General features: G+C 38.5%; 7 protein-coding genes across 9 annotated transcripts; 1 reads left to right on the forward strand and 6 right to left on the reverse strand.

The window, feature by feature from the left end:
* Positions 1 to 2090: 2090 nt before the first annotated feature.
* On the reverse strand, positions 2091 to 3136 carry LOC133844873 (uncharacterized). The gene has a single exon (XM_062279148.1). It carries the CDS (start codon positions 2615 to 2617, stop codon positions 2267 to 2269), a length of 351 nt encoding a protein of 116 aa, XP_062135132.1. The 5' UTR covers positions 2618 to 3136; the 3' UTR covers positions 2091 to 2266.
* An 81-nt stretch (positions 3137 to 3217) lies between these two features.
* On the reverse strand, positions 3218 to 4063 carry LOC133844874 (protein midgut expression 1). The gene is made up of 2 exons (XM_062279149.1): positions 3873 to 4063; positions 3218 to 3511 (listed from the first exon to the last, which is right to left on the reverse strand). Exons 1-2 carry the CDS (start codon positions 3923 to 3925, stop codon positions 3319 to 3321), a joined length of 246 nt encoding a protein of 81 aa, XP_062135133.1. The 5' UTR covers positions 3926 to 4063; the 3' UTR covers positions 3218 to 3318.
* Positions 4064 to 6337: 2274 nt separating this feature from the next.
* LOC133846403 (uncharacterized) lies at positions 6338 to 7733 on the forward strand. The gene has a single exon (XM_062281370.1). The coding sequence runs from the start codon at positions 6385 to 6387 to the stop codon at positions 7417 to 7419; it is 1035 nt and encodes a 344-aa protein (XP_062137354.1). The 5' UTR covers positions 6338 to 6384; the 3' UTR covers positions 7420 to 7733.
* LOC133846406 (BAG family molecular chaperone regulator 2) lies at positions 7540 to 10210 on the reverse strand. 2 transcript variants are annotated; one of them, XM_062281374.1, is made up of 4 exons: positions 9908 to 10210; positions 8648 to 8668; positions 8432 to 8574; positions 7540 to 8021 (listed from the first exon to the last, which is right to left on the reverse strand). In XM_062281374.1, exons 1-4 carry the CDS (start codon positions 10090 to 10092, stop codon positions 7645 to 7647), a joined length of 726 nt encoding a protein of 241 aa, XP_062137358.1. In that variant the 5' UTR covers positions 10093 to 10210; the 3' UTR covers positions 7540 to 7644. The 2 variants fall into 2 exon arrangements, with proteins under 2 accessions (XP_062137358.1, XP_062137357.1); XM_062281373.1 differs by lacking the exon at positions 9908 to 10210 and adding an exon at positions 9234 to 9489.
* A 99-nt stretch (positions 10211 to 10309) lies between these two features.
* LOC133846404 (probable chitinase 10) lies at positions 10310 to 17150 on the reverse strand. Of its 2 annotated transcripts, none has more exons than XM_062281371.1 (2): positions 17027 to 17150; positions 10310 to 11483 (listed from the first exon to the last, which is right to left on the reverse strand). In XM_062281371.1, the coding sequence occupies exons 1-2, from the start codon at positions 17148 to 17150 to the stop codon at positions 10690 to 10692; spliced, it is 918 nt and encodes a 305-aa protein (XP_062137355.1). In that variant the 3' UTR covers positions 10310 to 10689. The 2 variants fall into 2 exon arrangements, with proteins under 2 accessions (XP_062137355.1, XP_062137356.1); XM_062281372.1 differs by lacking the exon at positions 17027 to 17150 and adding an exon at positions 11544 to 11598.
* On the reverse strand, positions 12838 to 17033 carry LOC133844361 (uncharacterized). The gene is made up of 6 exons (XM_062278309.1): positions 15741 to 17033; positions 15478 to 15679; positions 14694 to 15267; positions 14159 to 14513; positions 13153 to 13794; positions 12838 to 13089 (listed from the first exon to the last, which is right to left on the reverse strand). Exons 1-6 carry the CDS (start codon positions 16419 to 16421, stop codon positions 12886 to 12888), a joined length of 2658 nt encoding a protein of 885 aa, XP_062134293.1. The 5' UTR covers positions 16422 to 17033; the 3' UTR covers positions 12838 to 12885.
* Positions 14568 to 15478, reverse strand: LOC133846407 (uncharacterized). Its single transcript, XM_062281375.1, has one exon. The coding sequence runs from the start codon at positions 15236 to 15238 to the stop codon at positions 14690 to 14692; it is 549 nt and encodes a 182-aa protein (XP_062137359.1). The 5' UTR covers positions 15239 to 15478; the 3' UTR covers positions 14568 to 14689.
* Positions 17151 to 21182: the final 4032 nt, after the last annotated feature.

The following is a 21182-nucleotide window of genomic DNA, read 5'->3' on the forward strand; positions in this document are numbered from 1 at the left end:
GGATGGATCGAAAATGGCAAACAAATAAAAGATATCACCCCGATTAAAGTACTTGAGATTCTTTTAGTTTGTACTATAATAATATTTCATAACGGCATTACAATATCCTTGCATCTGTAACTTTCCCGTCGAAACTGATTAAAACATTTCCATCGTCAAACAAAAGCACAAACGTGCCTCGCATATAGCATAGTAAGTAGGTACTTGCTTATAGCACATGCCGTAATCCCCGAGCCCCCACACAAATGCCCGTACCCCCAAAGCACAGACAAGTTTTCGCTCTCGCTGTCTCTCTGTAGACGCCCCGGTTTGTTTCGCCCTTCACACCGCCCCGCTGCTTAGACTTGTACTCTCTCCATATGGCAGTGTCTAGCGTTGCGACCGGCCGCGTGTTTGCTCATTGATGATAAAGTCAAAGCGAATTCCCAGCGCAACTCTGAGTTGTTTTTTGTTTACAACATATGAAAGATTTAAAATGTATTTCTTTAAATGATTTGGACACCTTGGAAGGCATCGATTGTCCTGGAATTTGGTCAATCGCTAGATATGACGCTGATGTATCTGATTTTTCAAGAATCAACAAAATCGGAGTATCCGTGTGGTTGCTGTCAACTTTTGCGATTTCACAGGATTCTAACCATGCAATCCTTTTCCGCTTTGGCTGACCTATAGATATGGTTCTCAGCTAGCTTTGGACCAAATTCCAGTCAAAACGACCATTTAGTTTTCCCGCAATGATTTTTACAAATATTTTCGTGATGAGTTTCTTTCGATCGTCAAGTTCCGGACACGCTCTTCGATCGCTTGATAGAAACGAGACGAGAGATAAATGCCGCAGTTGCTGTTGTTGTCGGACTAACATTACAGCATTATAATTTCTTTGGGGCACAGGAATAGGGCAGTCGGCCCTAGGGAAATTCCACAAGTAGCGCCTCATAGAAAGGTCAATGGGGGTCGCGTTGCAATCGAAATGATTTGCATAAAGCAAAACAATTCCTCGTAATGCCCTGATTTAATTTTGCAATTCATTATTTCAATAAAAACACCACAAAGATTTTATATAAGATTTTGAGCATAACGGAACTGGTTTATAAATTAATTAAGCCTGCTGATTAGTGAAAATTTGTGAAAGTCATGCATTTGATAAATCATTATAAATAGAGCCTAGTGCAGCGAACTATCTCAAGGATTCAATTTCCAATAATAACTTATAATGGAAAAAGTACTTAACACGATTAGCTAATCATTCCAAGGGATCTGCAGATTAAAGTTGCCTATCGTAAAGCTTATGAAATCAGTGGACATATCATCAAGGTTAAGGAAAGACACTTGAGAGATTGGCAAGGCCAAATGGCATTGCTCGTTGCGAATTTCTATCAAGGCAAGAGAATGCTTAGTGCCGATAAAAGAAAAGGGCAATGCTCTGATACGTATTCGACTAAATTGAGCTCTTTTCTCTAATCAGTCTAATAAAAAGCTTTCAACATTTCGCGAGCACAAATTGTTATCTTGCCTAATAAACAATTTAAATTGCCATAAAGTGGGGACTTTGCAGTAGAGAATTTTGGGATAAAGAATAAGTTCTAAAATTAATCTGTGGGTATACTATATTAAGCAATTGTTGCATGCATTATTAATCGAATTGTAGTCAAATCCACTTAAAGTGTGCCATTCATGATTATTCAGATTGCGATCAGAATGTCATTCACTAAGGTATATTAGGTATATTCCTGCATTTTTTTTTTAATCGGAACTTAATATAAAGCTTGATATGGTTTCCCTTCTCTCTGAATCAGTTGGGTTCGGTTTTTTGTTTTATTAAATCCTCCAAATGTAACGTAACCAGAAGAGGGAATTTAAATATTTAGGATAATAAGCATAAGCTGACTTCACATATTTTGGAATAACATTTCTATCCACATTTGACAGCTCTTCCTTTGTCCAACTTTTAGCTGTCTATGAGCATATTAACATTCTTCCACACAATCAAATGCTATGAACCTGATCCAACATTTTCTTATCTTGTGCTTTGCATTTGCTGCCCCCATTTTCTCGCTGTGTAATTGTGTCAAAGTAAAAGCTCTTTTTTGTATATTTTTATAGGTTTGTATATTAGCTAATAAAATCACCATTGCATACTTTGCAGCGTTCGCTGTTTTTTACATCTACTTAAAACTAAAGCATAAATCTCGGAAGCACTTTGAACCACTAGAAAATCGAAAGGCAGTTGTCGATCACATATTCTCTCACATAGTATCCATCATCCCTAAAGGCGCATGGTGAGACGTCGCACAGGAGGCCGTTGCTCTCCCTCGTGTCGTTCACGGCGCAGACGCAGCAGTTCCTTGCTCTGCTGATCCTTTTGCAGCTCCTGACTTCTGGGCGATAGATCTAGCTTCGATGGTGCGATAATGCGGCGACAGATCACAAACTCTGGCTTATCCTTGAACAGATTGAGGCGGCGAATGCGCACCGATCGCTTAGGTGTGTCTACCCATGTTATATCATTGACGGCGGTATCCATTTCTTGTTCCTTGGTTTCGGTAGTATCGATCAACATATCCTTGAACATGTCTTCCACGGCAGAGTAATACATTGTTGTATTCGCGCTGGACATTGTTGCGAGGAGTTAAAAGAACCTGATGTTAAGCGGGCAAAGGCTGAACTATGATTGACGTGAGAGGAGAGTGCAAGACGCAGTTTATACTCACAATGCACAGACCTCAGACTTTAGGCCACCAGCCATTTTTCAACCCTCGATGCTGTCGGGCGACTACCTGACCAGCCCAACAACAACAGCAGAAAGGCAGAAATATGTATACGGGGAAACTCCGTTTACCTAACAGCTGCTCGAGGACGAGGGTTTTACCCAGCGGGCGTCCTTCTCTCTCTCTCTCTTTTCTTACCTAGTTCTGTTTCCTTCTTTTATGCTGTAGAGCTAATGCTGTCTATGCGTTGGCTAATTACGTTTCCCGGAAAAATATACGACAAATATTGGCAAACTTCGATGAATCATAAAATGTTATTAGCGTCGCTTATCGGTCGACAAGACCGAGCAACCAAAGCCCAAACCGTACGGAAAGTACCATTTGAATAGGCCATACCAACTACTATTTGGCTCAGTCCAATCGAGTGATAACGGCAAAAACCCCAGCATAAGAAGTCTCTGGGCTCAACGCACGACAGATAAGATTATGATAGAGACACAAGGCAGAGATATGATTAGGATTCGGGTATTAGTATTATTTCTTATTTCGTTCGATAACTAAATTACTACAGTATATGGCTTATGATATAAATTCTTGGCGTGCTTCCACATCAGTATTCCTTATGGAAGTAATCGCGTATGCTACGCTTAACAATGGGAGCCATCTTTTGCAGCGCCTTCGTTGAATCGCCATTATCCTTGTTGTGGTACACTGTGAAGTAGACGATCAATCCAATGATCACCGCCAGGAGTATGACTGAGAAGAGAATGCTGCACAGCATTTTGCAGGCACATGAACAGCAGCTAAAATGTAAAAGGAAAAAAGAAATTAGTAATTAAAAACTGGAATTCAAATTAGCGAATAATGAAGCGCAATTTGTGCCAAAAAAAGACAAATTAGACTGTGTGAACGAATTGAGAATACTCGATTTTCAAGTATTTTCGGTTCTATACTATATAAACTTTATGCAATAATCAAGGTGAATTGAGCATTCAGATCCACAAAGTACTGCAGAACACTTTCAATGGAGTTTGTATCCAAGCTGAACTCCATAAAAACGCTTATTAAAAGTATTATATAGTCTATGCCATATGTAATGACTGTATTTTCACACCTCGAAAATTGTCTGGTTGAGTCACAATATCAAACACAGTCAGAACTTACCAGCAAACCACTTTGCCAGGGCACTTAAGGCATTCACATAGAGCGTTACACATTTTGAGAAGTGTTGCGTTTATTCCTTAATATAGGTGTGTAAATAAATATGTATATATATATTGAAGTATATATAGTATTAGCCTCTCCGCGTATGTTTCGAACGATCTGTCGTTGGCCAAAACAAAATAACAACTGAACCGTTCGTCGCTCACAAATCGAGTAGAAATATTGAGGCGTTAAAAGCTTTAATCATATCGGGGCGCAGTAGAATATAAAAAAAAAAAAAACAGTAACAATCGACTGATAACAAGAGTTTGGTAATTAACAATGGGGCGAAAAAAAATGCCTACTGACGAACCCAACTCAACAACTGAGATATAAATGACTGAACTCATTTCCGAAACCCTTTATCAGACATCTTAGATGAGTAAGATCTTAAAAATAGTCAACATAAACTTTGGTACAACATAACATATAATACTAAAAGAAGAAATTGTATTCGTTTCTATAAACTGATAAAAAAAAATTAAAGACACTATCTATGAATAATAAAAAAAAAAAACAATTAAGAATTATAAATTGTAATCAAATCAATTTCATCTGAATGATACTCTGACGCATAGTAAATTATTAGCCAATTGGCAGTAATAGAAAAATTTATTTATAGTCAATATAATTGCTAAAAAAAATTGATTAAGATATCATCTAAAGAAATTCTACTACGATTTCTCGAGGTGACGAAAGTTGTGCAAATAAAACGAAGCAGTGACAAATGGGTTTTAGCCATCTGTGATAACACAACTTATATTCTTTCAGTATATAGATTAACGACAAATAAAAACAACGTGTACGATTTATGAATACTAGACCTTTGTTTTTTGGGATTTACAAATAGCGCAGGAAATTATTATCAACAATTGTTCAAATAGCCGCACACACCCGAAAATTATGGAAGTAATTCGTAATGCTTATTAAAGATTAGATAATGACTAATAGAAGTATTAAAAATTATGTTTTTACTCAATTAAATATAATTTCATTAGGTCAAGAAACATTTATAGTAAAGTAATTCGGGGTACGTTTAAGTTTGATATTCTTCCCAAATACCATAAATTAAAACTTCTAATCTTATCAATTAAAAACAGAATAAAAATGTGAACTAAACATCTTGCATAAAAATAGTATCAATTGATTTGTAAGCTTCACATAGCAAGTGGTCTTTTATGATCAAACCAAACTAAAAGTTGACCAGAGATAAGTTTTTTTCCAGGAAAATAGTATATTAACTGATAGCAGATGCTTGATAGATTATAATACGTCTGGGTAAAACCTTAGGACTTAAGACTCAATTGGATTAGGGGAATTACAAAAAGCCTATGAAAGGTTCAATGGCAAAATTAAATAAGCAAACTCATTTAGTCTTTGAAGTTTAATACCAAGTTATGTTATAGAGTTATATATGGCGAGTGAAGGCAACCCATAATTGGTTTACAATCATAACATATTGGTTGGATGTACATATAAGTATTATCAGTTCTATACTGCATGGTATTTTTGATTTACCTGATATCTCGCCTACAGTGATAACGCTTATAGAACTGACTCATTGCAGCGCATCTCTTGACTGAATGGAAACACGCGCATATAGACAAATAAACAATAATAAAGAAATAATATTTATATAACAATATAACGAATATGAGATACACTACACATAATGTTGTTGTCAGTAATTTCAATTAAAAATAATGCTGACTTCAGACTGAATTTTCAACAATTTTTGTCGTCTACTATATTTGTATTTAATTTATATTTTGTTTTGGTAGTTAATTTGTATAAATTATAATATTTTTAATTTATGTTATTTTATATTTATAATATACAAACATTACATAACACTACAAATTGAATAGAAATTCTATATTTTTATCCTTTGTCGTTTATTTTTATAAGATCTGTATATCAATCATTATTTTGTATTTTGTATTAAAGTTATCACAAAATTTGAATACAAAAATATTTACACACATAATACTAAATAACGAGTATTAACAAGTAATTTATTAAATTTATTTGTGTTTGGAAAACCGAATCCAATTAATAAATAATACTGTATGGGTTTCACCACAATAAATTATTAAAAATTAAGGTCTCTATATAAGAAAGTGGCATGAGTTGCAGATTAAAAAGCAAAAAAAGAACAACATTGTTATTTTATTATTAGTAAAAAGCAAAAAAAAGAACAACATTGTTATTTTATTATTAGTAAAAAGCATTTCGTCACATAAGAATAACGAATGTTATTTTTACTTTATTTTGGGCAATCAACGAAATGCAGGTTGACGGGTTAATTCATTGGCCGGCTGACACACGATATCCCATTTGCTGAGCTAGACAAATTTTGGACGCATTACTTGGCTTGGACTGCCTTGACTTGGCCATATTTATATTTACATACAACGTAAGCAGTTGCTGCTTTACAGTTGCAATTCCAGTTGCACTCCATTCGCTCCAAACAATGGACACACAAACGCGGCATCGTCTCTACGTCGTTTTCGTGGTGATCTTTAAGGTGTCGATCAATGGCGCCTGGCTAATGTCACAGGCTGGCCTCAATGACTCCAGTTACAATGTGCGGCACTTGTCCACACACTTTTCGCGAGTGTTTCTCAGCATAAGTGTGTCACACAATGATTTCCCCACGCTCATCGAGGCACAGTGGCCAGTTTCATATTTGCCCATGCGCACAGTGGTCTTTCCCAATAGCGAAACGCATGCGAATCGAGCCGAAGCTGCTGCGGATTGCACTCGCTTACAGCAGACGCACTGGACCCAGGTGGACAGTCTGAGTCGACTGTGGGTCATGGATCTGGGCTGGCCGGATGGTGGTTGTGCACCCAAACTCTTGGTCTTCGATCTAATACGCAACAATGCGGAGCTGCTGCGCATCGATTGTGGCCAGTACATCGATGCCAATGCCACGCAGAGTCTGGTAGTGCAGCTGGGACCCAAGTCGAGCAGTTGCGAGCTGGAGCGTCATATATACCTCATTCAGGACAGCAGACCGCACATCTTGGCCTATGATATACTGGAACAAACGTGGCATCAACGTGATCTGATGAGCAACAAGTACGAGAATATGCGGCAAGCGTTTCCCATTCGTCCCATTGATTTTACCTTTGGGCTGAAGGGAGAACTGATTGTCTCCGATCAGGATGGCGTGCTCTACAGCTCGGTGAAGCAACTCCAATTGACAGACTCCAACTCGGTTGCCTCCAATTCGCTGTCGGTGCAACTAACTCGCCTGGGAAGTCTTTTGGGTCCCAGTCGCAGCATGCTAATCGATTACTTCGGCGCTCTCTTCTATGTGATGCCAAAGTTTGGCGCCGTTGTACGCTGCGCCCAGCTGGCGAATTTAACAGCCGAAGGCAATGAGATTATTTATCTAACATCTAAAAATATACAGCAAATATTCTTTGGTGCTGAGGGCTCCGTTTGGGTGCTCAGTGATCGAGTGTTGAAACCGCAAGACATTTGTTATCCGGGCGTTTAATCATAAAAATAGTAAAATAGTGATCAATAAACAGCGATAAAAACAATGATTTTATGCTGTGTGTGCATTATTTAGATTTGCTTTATTTGTTATTAAGTATATCAATTTCGTTTTGGTATTATCGTATTTTCGCCCATTCGCTCATAACATCGTATTATTATTATTATTTTTATAAATGTGTCTAACATATATCGCTGGATATTTGTAACTACAGTAGCTTTGAAATTAATTGGTAACAGTTTGCTTATTCAGATAGCCCATCAATGCCTGTAAACGCTTCTTAATGTTCTTCTGATCATCCAAAGTGCAACCAAGCAGAGCACTCTCGAATTTCTTATCGATGGGTCCGATATCCGCCTCGTGCACTGTGCCCAAATGGTTGCTTGGATCCATGGTGCTGCTGCAGCAGGCATTTAAATATAACTGGCAACGTTGGCGGGCCATCACGGGATCACCCATTTTGATCATGGTGTCGATCAAGGCATTGATCTGGCTGAGAGAATCCTCCTGGGATACATCTCTCACAGTGCGTACATTGAGCTCAACGGTGCCCAGGCGTGAGCTGACTCGTTGAATGTAGAGCATAATCTCTTCACGTTCAGCTGGAGTATAAACAATTTGTATGAGCACATTTTAAAAACTTTTCTTCAATTAAAATCTCAATTGCAGAGTGAAATTCAGCTAAATAAGTATTAAAAAAGCGTAATATTAAATTCATATTAAATATATATATGAAGAATCATTACAAGAAATAGAATTTGTCCGTGTACACAACATTTCTAAATTTAAATTGTCTTGCAATATTACAAATTATTATATTATAATCTTTACTTTAAAACAAAATTGAGGAAAGTTCTATTATTTCGTTTTAACCCAGGCAATTCAAATATGTTTAGAAAGCTACATTTTTAAATTAACAAAAAATGCTGAAGAAAGGATTGTTGACATTTTGCCAAACTGATTTCACTCTGTACAAGAATTTAAACTTTACAATATTTAACTTGAAACTTACCCTCGGTCATGCTCTGCAGCATCTCATTGCTCTTGATGAGATCCATGGACATTAAGAGGTAGTCTTTCTTCTCTTGTAAATTCAATGCATCCTTGCGGAACTTCTCCACCCGCGCATCCAACTGATCGAGTATTGTAACAAATCTACCCAAACCAAAAAGTGGGACAAGATTAATTTCCATAGAAAATAAAGAATTATGCGTGAATGTTGATTTACCGCTCGTTCACATTGTAAGGCCTACCCAATGTTGGTTATTAGAAGTTGTTTGGTTGTTGTTGTTGAGGTTGTTGTTGTTGGTTGAGTTGATATGAAAATAGACAAGCAAAGTTGTTGTTAGGTTGTTAGGCTGTCAGTCAGTATTGCCGAGAAACTTAAGTAATACTTAAGAGGCACTCACACAATGGTTTTGTTATTTTTTGTTTTTTTTTTATGGATATTGTGTGGGCGCCGTTCAATAACACATTTGGGCTACCACCATCATTATTATTATTATTATTATGTATGTATTACTATGTACTACCATAAATAGTCATATGTATGAAAAAGAGAAGTAAATAAATAAGTTGATAATGATATGCTAAAAAGCTGACTGAACTTAAGGTAGCAGCGTGCAAATAAAATATACAGAGAGATAACTACAAAAGGCGACAAATTATAAGAAACTTAACGTTTTTTCTTTGAATCGTTTACGATTTCTTTTTGGATATTGATTTTTGTTTTCTGTTGTGGTTGTTGTTTGTTGAGATGATTTTTTTTGTTGTGTTCAGACTAGTAGTTTTATGTAGTGAGGAGGAATAACAACCTGTCCAGTGCTCTACTGTCGTCGACAAGTCCATACGCATTGCTGCCACTGCTGCCACCACCGGCCACCGAGGATGTTGATGCCGCAGCTGCATCGGCGCGCAGGCCTTGCAAGTAATCGAAATTCATTGATGATTCCGAGTGGTAGCCGTGAGATGAGCTGCTGCTGTTGTTGTGATGATGATTGTTGCTGTGGTTGTTGTGCTCCTGCTGCATGCCATGCGCCAATGGAGCATCAATATCCATATCCTGCAGCTGATCCAGGGTGGACGAACTGACACCTGCCGCAGCTGCTGCCAGTGGCGTGTGTTTGGCGAAGCAAACCAATCAACTGTCTCGTTGTCTGTTCGCGTTAAGTCGTTCTCTCTTTTCTTTTATTTTATTTTTTTGGCTGACCGTTTCTCGTTAGCGCTCGCGCTCTCTTCTTGCTCTTGCTCTCAGCGTTACAGTTTCAAAAGTTGGCGCCTTTTGAGCGAACTTGATCTTGAAAGTGTTTGACTATATTATTGGAATGTCATAAGCTTTATTTATGCGTGGGATGCGTTGTTGTTGTTGCTTTTGTATTCTGTTGGCTTCTGCTATTATTATTTGTTTATATGATAGCTACACACACATACACACTCTCACCAGCTGCAAGAAGAGAGAAAAGAGAGCGTTTATTTAGTTATTAATTACCTATCGATTTGCAAGTTGTTAATATGTGCGCCGTTCCACGCAGCTGGACACTCAACGTCATCGACATCATTATTCTCATCATCGCTGTCGTAATTATTATTAATGCTGGTTCGCGGATCAGATGGCAACTGTTCTTCTTCACAGCGTCGTCGTTTTCGAAAAATACCCAACAAATTTTCAAACATTTCGTTTTCTTTTCTTATGCACGCACACACACACAAGACAACAACTAATTTGACACTAATTCTCTTGGGCTGTCGAATTTTCCAGCAATTTCTGGTTGCTCTGAAATGGTTGAATCTTTGTCAAGTATGTGATACAACACCAATTTACCTGTGGCTGGGGTACCAAGTGAACAATGCTCAGATTTATGGCTTTGATTCCTTCTGAGTTGTGTCGATATTTATTAGAAAAAAAAAAGATTTGTTCCGTTGTTGTTTACTTCGTTATTTGTAGTAAAACTTGTGTGCTCTGTATTTCTATGGTCATATTTGCGCTATATGTCTCGCTATAGCTAATTTTGGTTCACTTATTATTTAGTTGCCCTGCTCGCAATTAAAGTATGAAATATTTTTATTAACAAAATTCGTGTAAACAGTGGCCAGGGCCTATGTGTGTGTGACCGTATGATTTGTTGATTAGGTATTCTATCGCATGACATCATGACACATAATCATCGATGTATCGATTTACATATGATATTTAATATCGATTATCTAATACCGATACGGTCACTCTATGGGAATTTAACAAACAATCGAAGTCGATAGACAAACTTATTACTAATGACGCGCGAAATTTAAATCCCTCGCACAGATTGCCGTACGAGACCATTGACAGCTTTTGGTAAAAACATCAAAATAGTAATAAAAGGGGCACTGTTGCAAGGTGGCGTAGCCCTTAACGCAATAAATGAAGAACTCACAGCGCCGCATATGTGGATACAAATGCTGTCCATGGGGTGGGCAGTGGATTAGTTCATTGGAGATATTTGTACTATCCGCTGGCGGCGTATTTGGCGGAGTTTCCAGTGTGCATTGTGCTCTCTCCGGCAAATCGCATTTGGCCGTCACTGCATTCCAGTGCAACTCCGCGCTGCATGTCTGCGGAATGGCCTGTCCATAATAACAAATGTAGTAATTATTACAGCTGGTCGAGCTGCCTATATAAACAATGCGATCGTTTTCCGGCTGAGGCGTTAACGTGGCACAATAAGTGGCGGCATCCGTGACCATGTTGTTTAAGTCATTGTCGCTGGCACTGGGCGGCGGATTGCTAGTGCCGCCACTACCAGTGTTGCTGCTGCTATTCGTGCATCTCACATTCTCTGGCGCATCGCAAATTTTATTGTCCGCGTTGAACAGCATCGTTGACGGGCAGGAGGCCAGAACAGCATCACCACGCTCCATGCACAGATAAAACAATCGACAGTCTTCGGCATGCTCCACAAATGAGCCAGCCAAGTGATTGGCACACAAGCCTCCAGCACTCTGGCGTATTGTAACCGAGTTGGTTGGCTTCCGCATCCATTGCAATTGTGACGAGGCTGTCAACGTCGAATCGAGCAGCAAAATCACTGAAAAATCAACTTTGTTAGTATAGTTGCAATTATTTAGTGGGTTAAAAAAGGATCAACCTAGAAAAGTTGAAATGTAAGCCATTTCAAAGTGTGTCAGGCTTCCGTAAAGCGCAATTTTATTCTAATTTCGTAATGCCTCTAGAACTTGGCATATATGCCAAAACAAACCAGAGCACATAGCACACGGCAATATCAGAAAATTAACATTTTTCAATTGCGTGTCAACGTATTGATAAGACCTTCAACCAAAACATTCTCTGCCGGCATTTTTCTGCATCACTTTTTTTTCACACAAGCGATCGACATATAGATTCAAGAAATTAACACGGGAATGAAAAGAAGCGCGTCTGCGTTATTAATTTTACAATGTCGATCACAAAGAGGTCTTTGAATTGAGATTAGCTACAATAGATTGTACCGTTCGACAATGAAAACTCAATTAATTATGTTATGTTTTGCGATAAAGAAAAAGCAAGACAACTTCCCTTTGTCCTTGGCTAGACGACTTGTTTATATCGGTCAATGGGTCTATTTTTTCCTGTTTTACCGGAGATAGTTTCAATTTCTAATGTCTCAATTTCTAGAAAATACTATATGTAATGAATCAGTACTTGCTCAGATAGAGTATTGTGATGGCCTTGAGAAGAACTCGTGTTGATAACTTTATGGTATGACAAGATACAACCAATTGACGGATTGTGAAATATCCAGTGTTTTCCAATATAAGTGATCTATGTTCTCACCTTGTTCTAATCTAAGATGATTGATTTGAAAAGAATTTTGTTTGGTTTAAGCTCCAAATTGGGAATTTCTAAGAAAGTAGATAAATACTCGTATTGTTTGGTTAAGTTTTATTTTATTTCATATATGACGATAAGTTAACTATTATCTTATTTATAAAAAAAGCATAAGCTTATTTAGATTAGCTCGTAATCTGATTTAACATAATTTATACAACTTGTCATCATAAAACTCTGTTAAATCTGTCATATATACGGTAGATAAAAAGAAAATTTTCAGAAAAATTATTGAATTGAGTATTTATATTATTTAGTGAACTTTGGATACTTAAGTTATAATCTAGAATGACAGTTCAATAATTAATAATCTTTTTCATATACATATTAAATGTTTATTTATTTTTTATCTTATCGTTGTTTGGAATAGAAATAAATGTATATTTAAAAAAACTACAAAACTCACACAACTTTTAAATGTTGACTAACGTCAGCTTTTTGCTATTCTATTTCTTTCGAAATGATCTTTTATCTTTGTGCGATGCTAATGACCTCAACTGCCACATAAATATGTTAGTTTGCAATCTTTCATTAGAAGTTGACAACAAATTAGTGGAAAAAAGAAACAAATTTATTTAAATGACATTTACAGTTGTAGTTAATCAAATACGAGTACGACCATAACATTTGGCCTGACGAATCGCTACACAAGAACGCTTATCATAATCCCAGCCATAGAAGAATGGGCACTGCTGAAGCAAAAGGTAACCATTGCGGCAATAATAGAAATAGTTGCAATTATCTGGATGGGGGTAAACATCAACAGTGTGCTTCTTACACTGATCCCGAACGGCAATGCTCGATCTCTGTAATTTAATCATGAAAAGTGCAACTGTTTCAAATTGTGTAATAATATTTAATTTGCTTACCAAACATTTAACTATCTCAGCTTTGTCGCACTTTCCAGTTTTTACATTAAAATGCAAAGTCGGCGCACAGTGCATGGCAATAGGTTGACCACCGTAGCAAATAAAGTAGTCGGAACAGGATTGTTCATGAGCCAAGAGCACGATTTGATTGGGATTATCTGCGCGTGGACAGATGCTAGCCACAGAGGTAAATACTGGATTGCTGGATGAAATTGTTAAGCTGCTGGCGGGACTACTATCCGCAGGAGATGGGCTTGTAGTTTGGACAACTGCTAGCGTTGAAGTCAGTGTAGTTGTAGTTGTTTCTGGAGCTGAGGTAGCACTTTCCGTGATAATGTTGTTATTAATATCAATGGACTGGCCAGTGCGACAATCGATATCCTCCATAAGCTCACACATTTGCTCATCAGCATTAAATCTGTCTCCGTCTGGGCACTCGCCTTCATGGGAGTCCTCACCGTTGCAGAGAATGAAATGAGTGCAACTCGTATTAGACACTATAAACTGTTGATCGTTTTCTTCATTACACTGCTCGAAAATATCTGCTAGAGATTCAGAGCCAAAGAGGCAAACTAACACCAGTAAAAACGCACAGTATCTTTTAGAATTATGCATGCTTCCGCAGTTGCTGTCAATGGGCGACTAAACAACCCAAAAGATATGGAAACCTTTTAAATGTTTCGATTCTTCGGGGTTATCAAACGTTAATTTGCCTCTGAAACATGGCATGTAAAACTGCTGCTTCTGATGATTGTCTCGGCTCTCGAATGAGTTGCTTTATTACCACGAAAAATACAGTTTACAATCGATAAGGACTCCGACCCGTGCATTTACCCTCTGACTCATTGAAGTAAAAATTCTGCGGGCATTGCTGCAGCAGAAGATATTTTGAAATGCACTGATAATAATAGCTATTATTCGGTGGATAAGGGAAAACCATATTTTGGCCAGACTCTCTGCAGATGACATAAGGATTATTGCTGCTGGCCTTCGTTGTTGTGCTTACAGTGGTTGTTGTTCTCTTCGTAGTAGTTGTTGTTCTCTTCGTAGTAGTTGTGTAGGGCTCTGTATAGACATTATTGGTGCTCGCCTCTCTGGTGACGGTCGACAGGCGTTGTTGTGTGGTTGGGACCACCGTTGTGGATTCGTAGCAACTCACAGGCTCGTCGCATTCTCCATTACAGTAATAGGAATTATCGCCATCGCAATGGATAAACTCGCTGCACTCTGAATTCGGATTGGTAATAAGGGTGATGATGTAGCCTTCGCATTCCTGCAGGAAGGCCGCCTCAATCAGCTGCTCAGGTGGCAGGCACCCAAGTACAAGTAGTAGGAGTTTCAACATATAAGTTCGCATCAAACTGCTGATACCGACAGCTAACAACGTCTGCTTTATAGGTCTCTTTCGCTACATGTATGTTTTGATAAGGCGATTAGCTCATATTTATTTATTAATTAAAAATGAATTTGACATAACATGACTCTTAATTAAAAGTGTTCTTCGTTTAACAACCCATCATTCACAGCTCCTCCCTCATCACTTGCAACCCTGATAGTCTGGCGTTAGCCTCGAACATGCTTTTGTCTCCTCGCTGAAGACAAAGCCGAAGGGGCACTGCTCCACAATCAGAAATCCCTCAAGACAGTAATAGTAATAATTACAATTGCCGGGATATTTGTATTTTGCTGTAATCCCTCGCCTACACTTCGCTCGTATATCCTCTGTTGGAGTTCCTGTCGTTGTGGATCGTGGCGTTGTGCTGACTGTTGATCCAATGGATGTGCTGAATGTTGATCCATTCGATGTACTGGGTGTTGTTCCAATTGTTGTACTGCCGCTTATATCGGTGGCTTCAGGGCAACTGTAAGAGGGATCACACATATCGATTGCGTCGCAGAACTGTGAGTTCTGGCCATTACAAAATATCACAGTGTAGTTACAATCCGAGCGAGTAATGTTCATGTATTCCCCATTTTCGTTGCTACCGCATTCGGTGATATTAATGGCGCGAACGGGGAAGACGCAACCGAGAATGATGACGGTAAAAACGACGGGCAGGATGTCAATTCGAATAGATTGTCTCATTTTGTGCGACAGTTGCGAGGCGTGCTTAGCTTTTTATATGTCCCAATAATAACAGATTGTCTTCTAAATACTTGCATTTAATTAAACGAGTCATGTTTTTTCTTCTCCATCGACTTTGTTACTTATCACGATGTTAGGGCACTTATCAATTACAGGTACACAACACAACCTAAGTTATTTTCGATAGAGTTGTGCTGTTCTTTTTTTAAGTTAGGGTAAAACCGATCGCGTTTCCGGCTACGCACGTCTCGAGGTGGCAAAGCATTTAGCCACGTTCAGATGCACACAGCTTCGTCGTTCAATGTCCCAGCCATAGAAGAAGGGACACTGTTGCAGCGTCAGAAAGCCCTTGATGCAGTAGTAGAAATAACTGCACTTATCCGGATGTGGAAAGAAATCGGTCATATGGGGCAAGCACTTGTGTGCCGTCGGCTCAGCCAGCTGCAAGACCGAGGTTACAATTACAAAACAACTTCAATATTCAATATTCCCTTCGACTTACCGCGCAATGAGCGTTTTCGGGATGATCACACTGGCCACTCTGGGCATTGAAATGCAGGTCATTAGTGCAATGCATTTCCATGGCATGACCATGATAGCAAAGATAATATCCAGTGCATGATGCATTGTTTGGCATCAGAATAACCTGGCTCGGATCATCACTGAACGGGCAGTTGGGCTTTACAACGGGCGCAATGTTTAAATAGTCCACTGTGGTTGGATTATCCATTGTTGGCGGCGTTGGCTCTGGTTCAAGTGGTAAATCGTCATCTCCGGCCTCTTCCTCCTCTTCTTCTTCGTCTGGCATTGGCGGTTCGTCGACCTCATCCAAAAAACAGCGCACATTCGTTGATAGATCACATGCCCCAGATTCCGAGTCAAAGTATTCGCCATCATCGCACTGACCCAGTATGGAATCATCACCATCGCAATAAACATACGATTGACAATTCTCCCAGCTGGCAACAAAGCTTCCTTCCTGCGAATTTGAACATTCCTCGAACACATCTCCATGAACGTGCCTCAATGAGCACATACAAAGTACCAAGCACGAAAATAGCGCAAATTTATACATTTTATTGACGTCGCGTTGAATGTCTAACTGATGCCTCTCAGTTTCAATTGCGCTGAATTTATGGGCTCCATTTTTCCCCAAAAATATCACAATTGATTGAGAAAACATGCATTTCTTTTTAGCTTAATTGTATATTGTTTATCAATCTGTGGCCTCCGACAGAGGTAAGTATAGAAGATACCTAAATGATAATATTTTTCTGTTCTACTTAGTGAATCATAGTATGCGTAATTTCCAACTATGTATATCATATTATGTCATCGAAATGAGTTAATAGATTGACATTACAGCAGTCAGTGGTCCAGAGACTTCTTCATTCGTATCATTCGGTCAGTAACATGCGAGCATGAATGTTTACATAAGCCGGCATAGCTGTTTAATTAATATTCAATATATGCTCGAAAAGTATTTTGTGAGCCAAAGCCAAAGCCAAAGTCGAAGCCGAAGCCAAAAGCGTGAAAAGCAGCAGCAAAAAGACAACGACGCATAAGAAATCATTGACCTCAACAGCACCGCATTGGCCGTATTTTGCTTATGGGGCCCGAAAGACATCAGCATAGCTGCTAAAAAGTGCCTCAAGATATGTTGCGCTACAGCTGAACGGTCTTAACGATTCGCTGATGCACTTCGCTACCCATCAATATCATTTTGTGTTATATTTATTTCACAATTATTTGTAATTCCTCGATAGTAAAGTGATTAGTATCCATTACCTTTTGGAGTAGAGTAGCGCTTTCTTATTCGTTGATGCTGGCTAGAACTTCCATTCGTCCCGTTTTCTGTTGTGATATAAATCACACAGTTGTGCGAGTTCTCTTTTTTTTTGTGCACCATCATTGGGCCAGGCCAAGCAACGTTGGAGTGGATCGCATGGCGCTTTTTAAATTTGCACAAAATCTAATTTATTGTCAAGCATTTGGCCAATACGATAAGACAAGCGTTCGTCTATGTTAGCTGACTTTATCGTGGTCGCAGCGACTGCTCTGCACCTGTAAGCCGAAGAAAGAATATGAAAAATTAAAAGAAAAAAAGACAATACTAACAAGTACGTGTGAGAGGGGGGAAATATATTACGAATTTGTTTAAACAAGTGCAAACGTAACCAATTTTTCCAAGCGTTTTATAGTATACTCAATAGCTCAATTTCTATAAATGATATTTGCCTTCTTATTTCATTATTTATTACTTTTTTTCTTTACTAAATGCATTGACAGATGGACGAACGTATTAACGTGTGTGTCTGTGGACAAAAGACACGATCGAATCCACACAAAAGGCTGATCAATGCACACGCTTTGTAGACTCAGTTGTAAAGACGACAACACCAACACCAAAGACAACGACAACGTCAACGACGTCGGCAAAATGTCTGCCGGTGCGGATCTGTTTGTATGTTTACACATGGACAGGTACATGTGTGAATGTGTATAGATGGACGGATGGATGGATGGATCGATCAGTGAACTGTGCGAGTATATTTAATTTACAATACACATGTATACACACTCACATTTATTTACAAGCATCTGGTATTCTCATTGTACAGCTTTCAAGACATTTATATTTTAAGCCAGCCCCAAAACCCCAAAAAACCAATTGGTATGAAATGAACATGAAAGAATTCTATGTTTATGCGATGAAGCAAATATTGACAACATTCTCTTTAAGGTGCTTATGATCATGTCACAATGCTCAAGTATCAGCTCTTCAGATATCTTAATAGGATAACCAGTAGTTTGTTCTTCTCCTTAGTAATCATCTCGACTTTATAATCATTTAATAAAAATCAAATTAATACGGAGTTATGCAATAAAAAAATAAAATTAATAATTGCCAATCTTCTTGGAAACCTTCAAATAAAAGATACCGAATAATAATTGCATTTGTGTTGTCACATTTTGGGAGCCATTCAAGTGTCGCTTTACAATCTGATAATGTCGAAACTGTGTCAAAGAAATAAAGACAAAATTAAAATAATAATTGTATAGATAAGATGTCGCTGAAGATGCTAAGTTTTTGTATTTTTTGTTAGGGGGCGTGAGGCGTAAGCACATAAATATCTTAATGTGGTGTCTTTAATCAACAAACAGCCATTTATATGTACTATGTACTGTGGCCTAAACAACATCATTTCGAAAATGATGAATTATAAACATATGTACATATTTTTAGCTGTTGGCATATGTTGTTATGCAGTTTTTTTATTCTCTTTTTTTTCTTGTATTTCAGGCCCACAAAATAATACACAAAGCAACAGAAACAGCTGCTATTAACGCTACTAATAATAGTAAATAAACAAATGCAATGTTTAATGTACAGTTTAAATAAAATTTAATTTTACTTCAATATGAAGTTTCTTTTTCGAAAGTAAATATGTTGAAAAAACGTTAATGACTAAAATTGTTTTATCAACGTTTAAATGAGGCATGTCGAACAGACTGAAACCCACAAACATAATTTGTAGAAATACCTACAGATATGGATGTCAAGCAGAATTTATGCTAAACATCCATTTGTGATAAGTAACACCCCGCTGTGAATGGATAATGAGGCCCAAAGGAATTTGCGTTTTGAATGATTCATTTACAAATGGCACACTTCAGTCCTTTGTTCAGTTCATTCAAAAATATATATTGTTTGGGTCTTTAAAAGGAATTTGAAATTGAATCTATCTTATCGTTGTCCACAGGCAAAACAAAAAAAGAACTTGAAGAACCTTTCATGAAACATTAGTTTGAGATAGTGGCATTCTATGATTAGAAATATTCAATTCATTAATAATTAAGGAATATCAGCAAAAACGCCATAATAATGAGACTTCAATTTTAAGATTTTTTCTAGATCAGTTCGCTGGTCAAGTACCATAGAGGAAGTCATTAAATTATCAACTTTACGCAGTTGTGTGACAGTGGCAAAAACAGAATCTAATCATACAATGCTAAATAATATTTATGGAATAAAAAATAAATAAATAAACTTAAGTGAAGTACAGATACAGATTAAAATGTTGCTGCAGATAAACAACATGCGAATCGCAAACAATGAGGCACCAGACCAACAGACACCGACACCTAAATAGCAACAACAATAAGGAGAGGCACGTAATGTATCTTGTTTTCCAGTGAAACGCAGCAATACACTCACACACATACAGAGACACAAACTCATATATCTACGGGTTTTTGTTGTGATTCACAAATCAAATAATATAAAATAATAATAATAAAAAAAATGTTCAGTGGCTTGGGCGCTGCGCGAAAAATATTTGTGCCAGCCATAAGATACAAAAGTATCTGTCTCCCCCGTCTCAATCCCGCTGAGTCTCGCACGCTCTCTCTCTCTGTCTCTCCTTCTCTATATATGAGTATATACTATGTAACTGTAAAAACCACTTGAAGCGCCAGCGCACGATCAGAAAATTTGAGAAGAGAGTATTTAAACACAAAGAGAGTTAGATGTGAAACGACTGATTGTCTGAGTGTGTGTGTGTGTGTGCGTGAGTGTGTGTGTGTATGTGAGTGAGAGATCGACAGCAAAGAGCATTGCTGTTTTTTTTTCTGATTTGCTTATTAGGGGCGGTGTTGGGCCCGGCCCGGTGCGGTTCGGTTTTGGTTCGGCCCGGCAGCTATGCGGGTTCAAATGCGGCCAGCATGACGAATTATTACACACAGTTGCAGATATGAAATGAAATTTAATGTAGACACACACTCGCTCACAAACAATGCACATTCTCAATGATTCACATACACAAATGAATGGCTTGCGTATGTATTGGTATGTATATAAAATATTAAAAGATCTCTGGGGCGGTTGGCGTCTTGCCCGAGCTATCAAAGCTCATTGATCTGGGGTAAAGACGAACGATGCCTGGTCTTTCTCTCTCTCTCTCTCTCTCTCTCTCTCTGACTGCTCTTTGCTGTTGTTGCTTGCCTCTAGGCACAACAGGCACACTATTCCGAATACTTTCCCGGGGGGACTTTTTTCTTCATTTCATTTCGATGTTATTGTTGTTGTTGTTGTATTTTGTGCGATAATCACGAACAGGCAGTCGACCGGTTTGAGCTTGTAAGCCTGGCCAACAATTCGATATACATATGGATTTTAACTTTGTCCAAATACAACACAAAATTTGTAGCCAAAGCTCTCCTCCATATGTAAGAGTATACATACATACATGCATACATATCTATGGATGTAAGTTTGTACGGTTTGTATGATGTATGTTTGTGTATACAGAGGCTCTGCCTCTCCATATGTATTACACAAGCATTTGTGAAAACGTCGTCGCCGTCGTCATCATGGCTGTATCTGTGCCTGGCTTAAACCGGATCTTTGGTTTGAAAGTACATTCACTTTATGCCACTGCTGCTACTGCTCATGCTCCTGCTGCTGTTGCTGCTGCTGCTAGCTGACGTCGCTGCAGCCGAGCCTGAGCAAACAGCCTTCAAATGACAAAGCTAGCTAACTTGCTTTGGTTTGGCTAACTGGCTGCTTTGGCTGCCTGGTTGACTTGGCTTGGCTTGGCTAGCTAGACAGGGCTGCACATGCGCATAGTTCAAATAACTTGGTCAAGTTGACAAGATCAACAGCAGCAGCCGCTGAGCAGCGCAGCAGCAGCCACAGCCACAGCAGCGCAAAGTGTTGCCAAGCGGCAGCACTCAAGCCGGCCACAGCAGCTAGAGAGCGAGAGAGAAAGACGTCGAATGAGAGAGAGGGCATTGGTGTGTGTGTGTGTGTGTGCGAGGGGGGAATCAAATCAAATACCAACAAAAAAAATCTATAATAAAAAACAGGTTAACAAATGTTGCCGCAACAGCAACGCCAGCAGCAGCAGCAGTGGCAGCAACGTCAACGTCGGAAGAAACTTGT

Source organism: Drosophila sulfurigaster, chromosome 3 (genome assembly GCF_023558435.1).
Source record: "Drosophila sulfurigaster albostrigata strain 15112-1811.04 chromosome 3, ASM2355843v2, whole genome shotgun sequence".
Lineage (NCBI taxonomy): Eukaryota > Metazoa > Arthropoda > Insecta > Diptera > Drosophilidae > Drosophila > Drosophila sulfurigaster.

Excerpts from the sequence above, each read along its gene's own strand:
- LOC133844873 (XM_062279148.1), bottom strand. The coding sequence starts at position 2,617 with ATGTCCAGCGCGAATACAACAATGTATTACTCTGCCGTGGAAGACATG.
- LOC133844874 (XM_062279149.1), bottom strand. The coding sequence starts at position 3,925 with ATGTGTAACGCTCTATGTGAATGCCTTAAGTGCCCTGGCAAAGTGGTT. Across the intron at positions 3,512-3,872 it reads CCTGGCAAAGTGGTTTGCTG|CTGCTGTTCATGTGCCTGCA; the intron begins GTAAGTTCTGAC and ends TTTACATTTTAG.
- LOC133846403 (XM_062281370.1), top strand. The coding sequence starts at position 6,385 with ATGGACACACAAACGCGGCATCGTCTCTACGTCGTTTTCGTGGTGATC.
- LOC133846406 (XM_062281373.1), bottom strand. The coding sequence starts at position 9,478 with ATGGATATTGATGCTCCATTGGCGCATGGCATGCAGCAGGAGCACAAC. Across the intron at positions 8,669-9,233 it reads GACAGTAGAGCACTGGACAG|GCCTTACAATGTGAACGAGC; the intron begins GTTGTTATTCCT and ends AACATTGGGTAG. Across the intron at positions 8,575-8,647 it reads CCTTACAATGTGAACGAGCG|ATTTGTTACAATACTCGATC; the intron begins GTAAATCAACAT and ends TGGTTTGGGTAG.
- LOC133846407 (XM_062281375.1), bottom strand. The coding sequence starts at position 15,238 with ATGAGACAATCTATTCGAATTGACATCCTGCCCGTCGTTTTTACCGTC.
- LOC133844361 (XM_062278309.1), bottom strand. The coding sequence starts at position 16,421 with ATGTTTTCTCAATCAATTGTGATATTTTTGGGGAAAAATGGAGCCCAT. Across the intron at positions 15,268-15,477 it reads TGCCACCTCGAGACGTGCGT|CTAAGCACGCCTCGCAACTG; the intron begins AGCCGGAAACGC and ends ACATATAAAAAG. Across the intron at positions 13,795-14,158 it reads CGAAGAGAACAACAACCACT|TCGCCCATTGACAGCAACTG; the intron begins GTAAGCACAACA and ends TGGGTTGTTTAG.
- LOC133846404 (XM_062281371.1), bottom strand. The coding sequence starts at position 17,150 with ATGATGGTGCACAAAAAAAAAGAGAACTCGCACAACTGTGTGATTTAT. Across the intron at positions 11,484-17,026 it reads GCGCTACTCTACTCCAAAAG|TGATTTTGCTGCTCGATTCG; the intron begins GTAATGGATACT and ends TTGATTTTTCAG.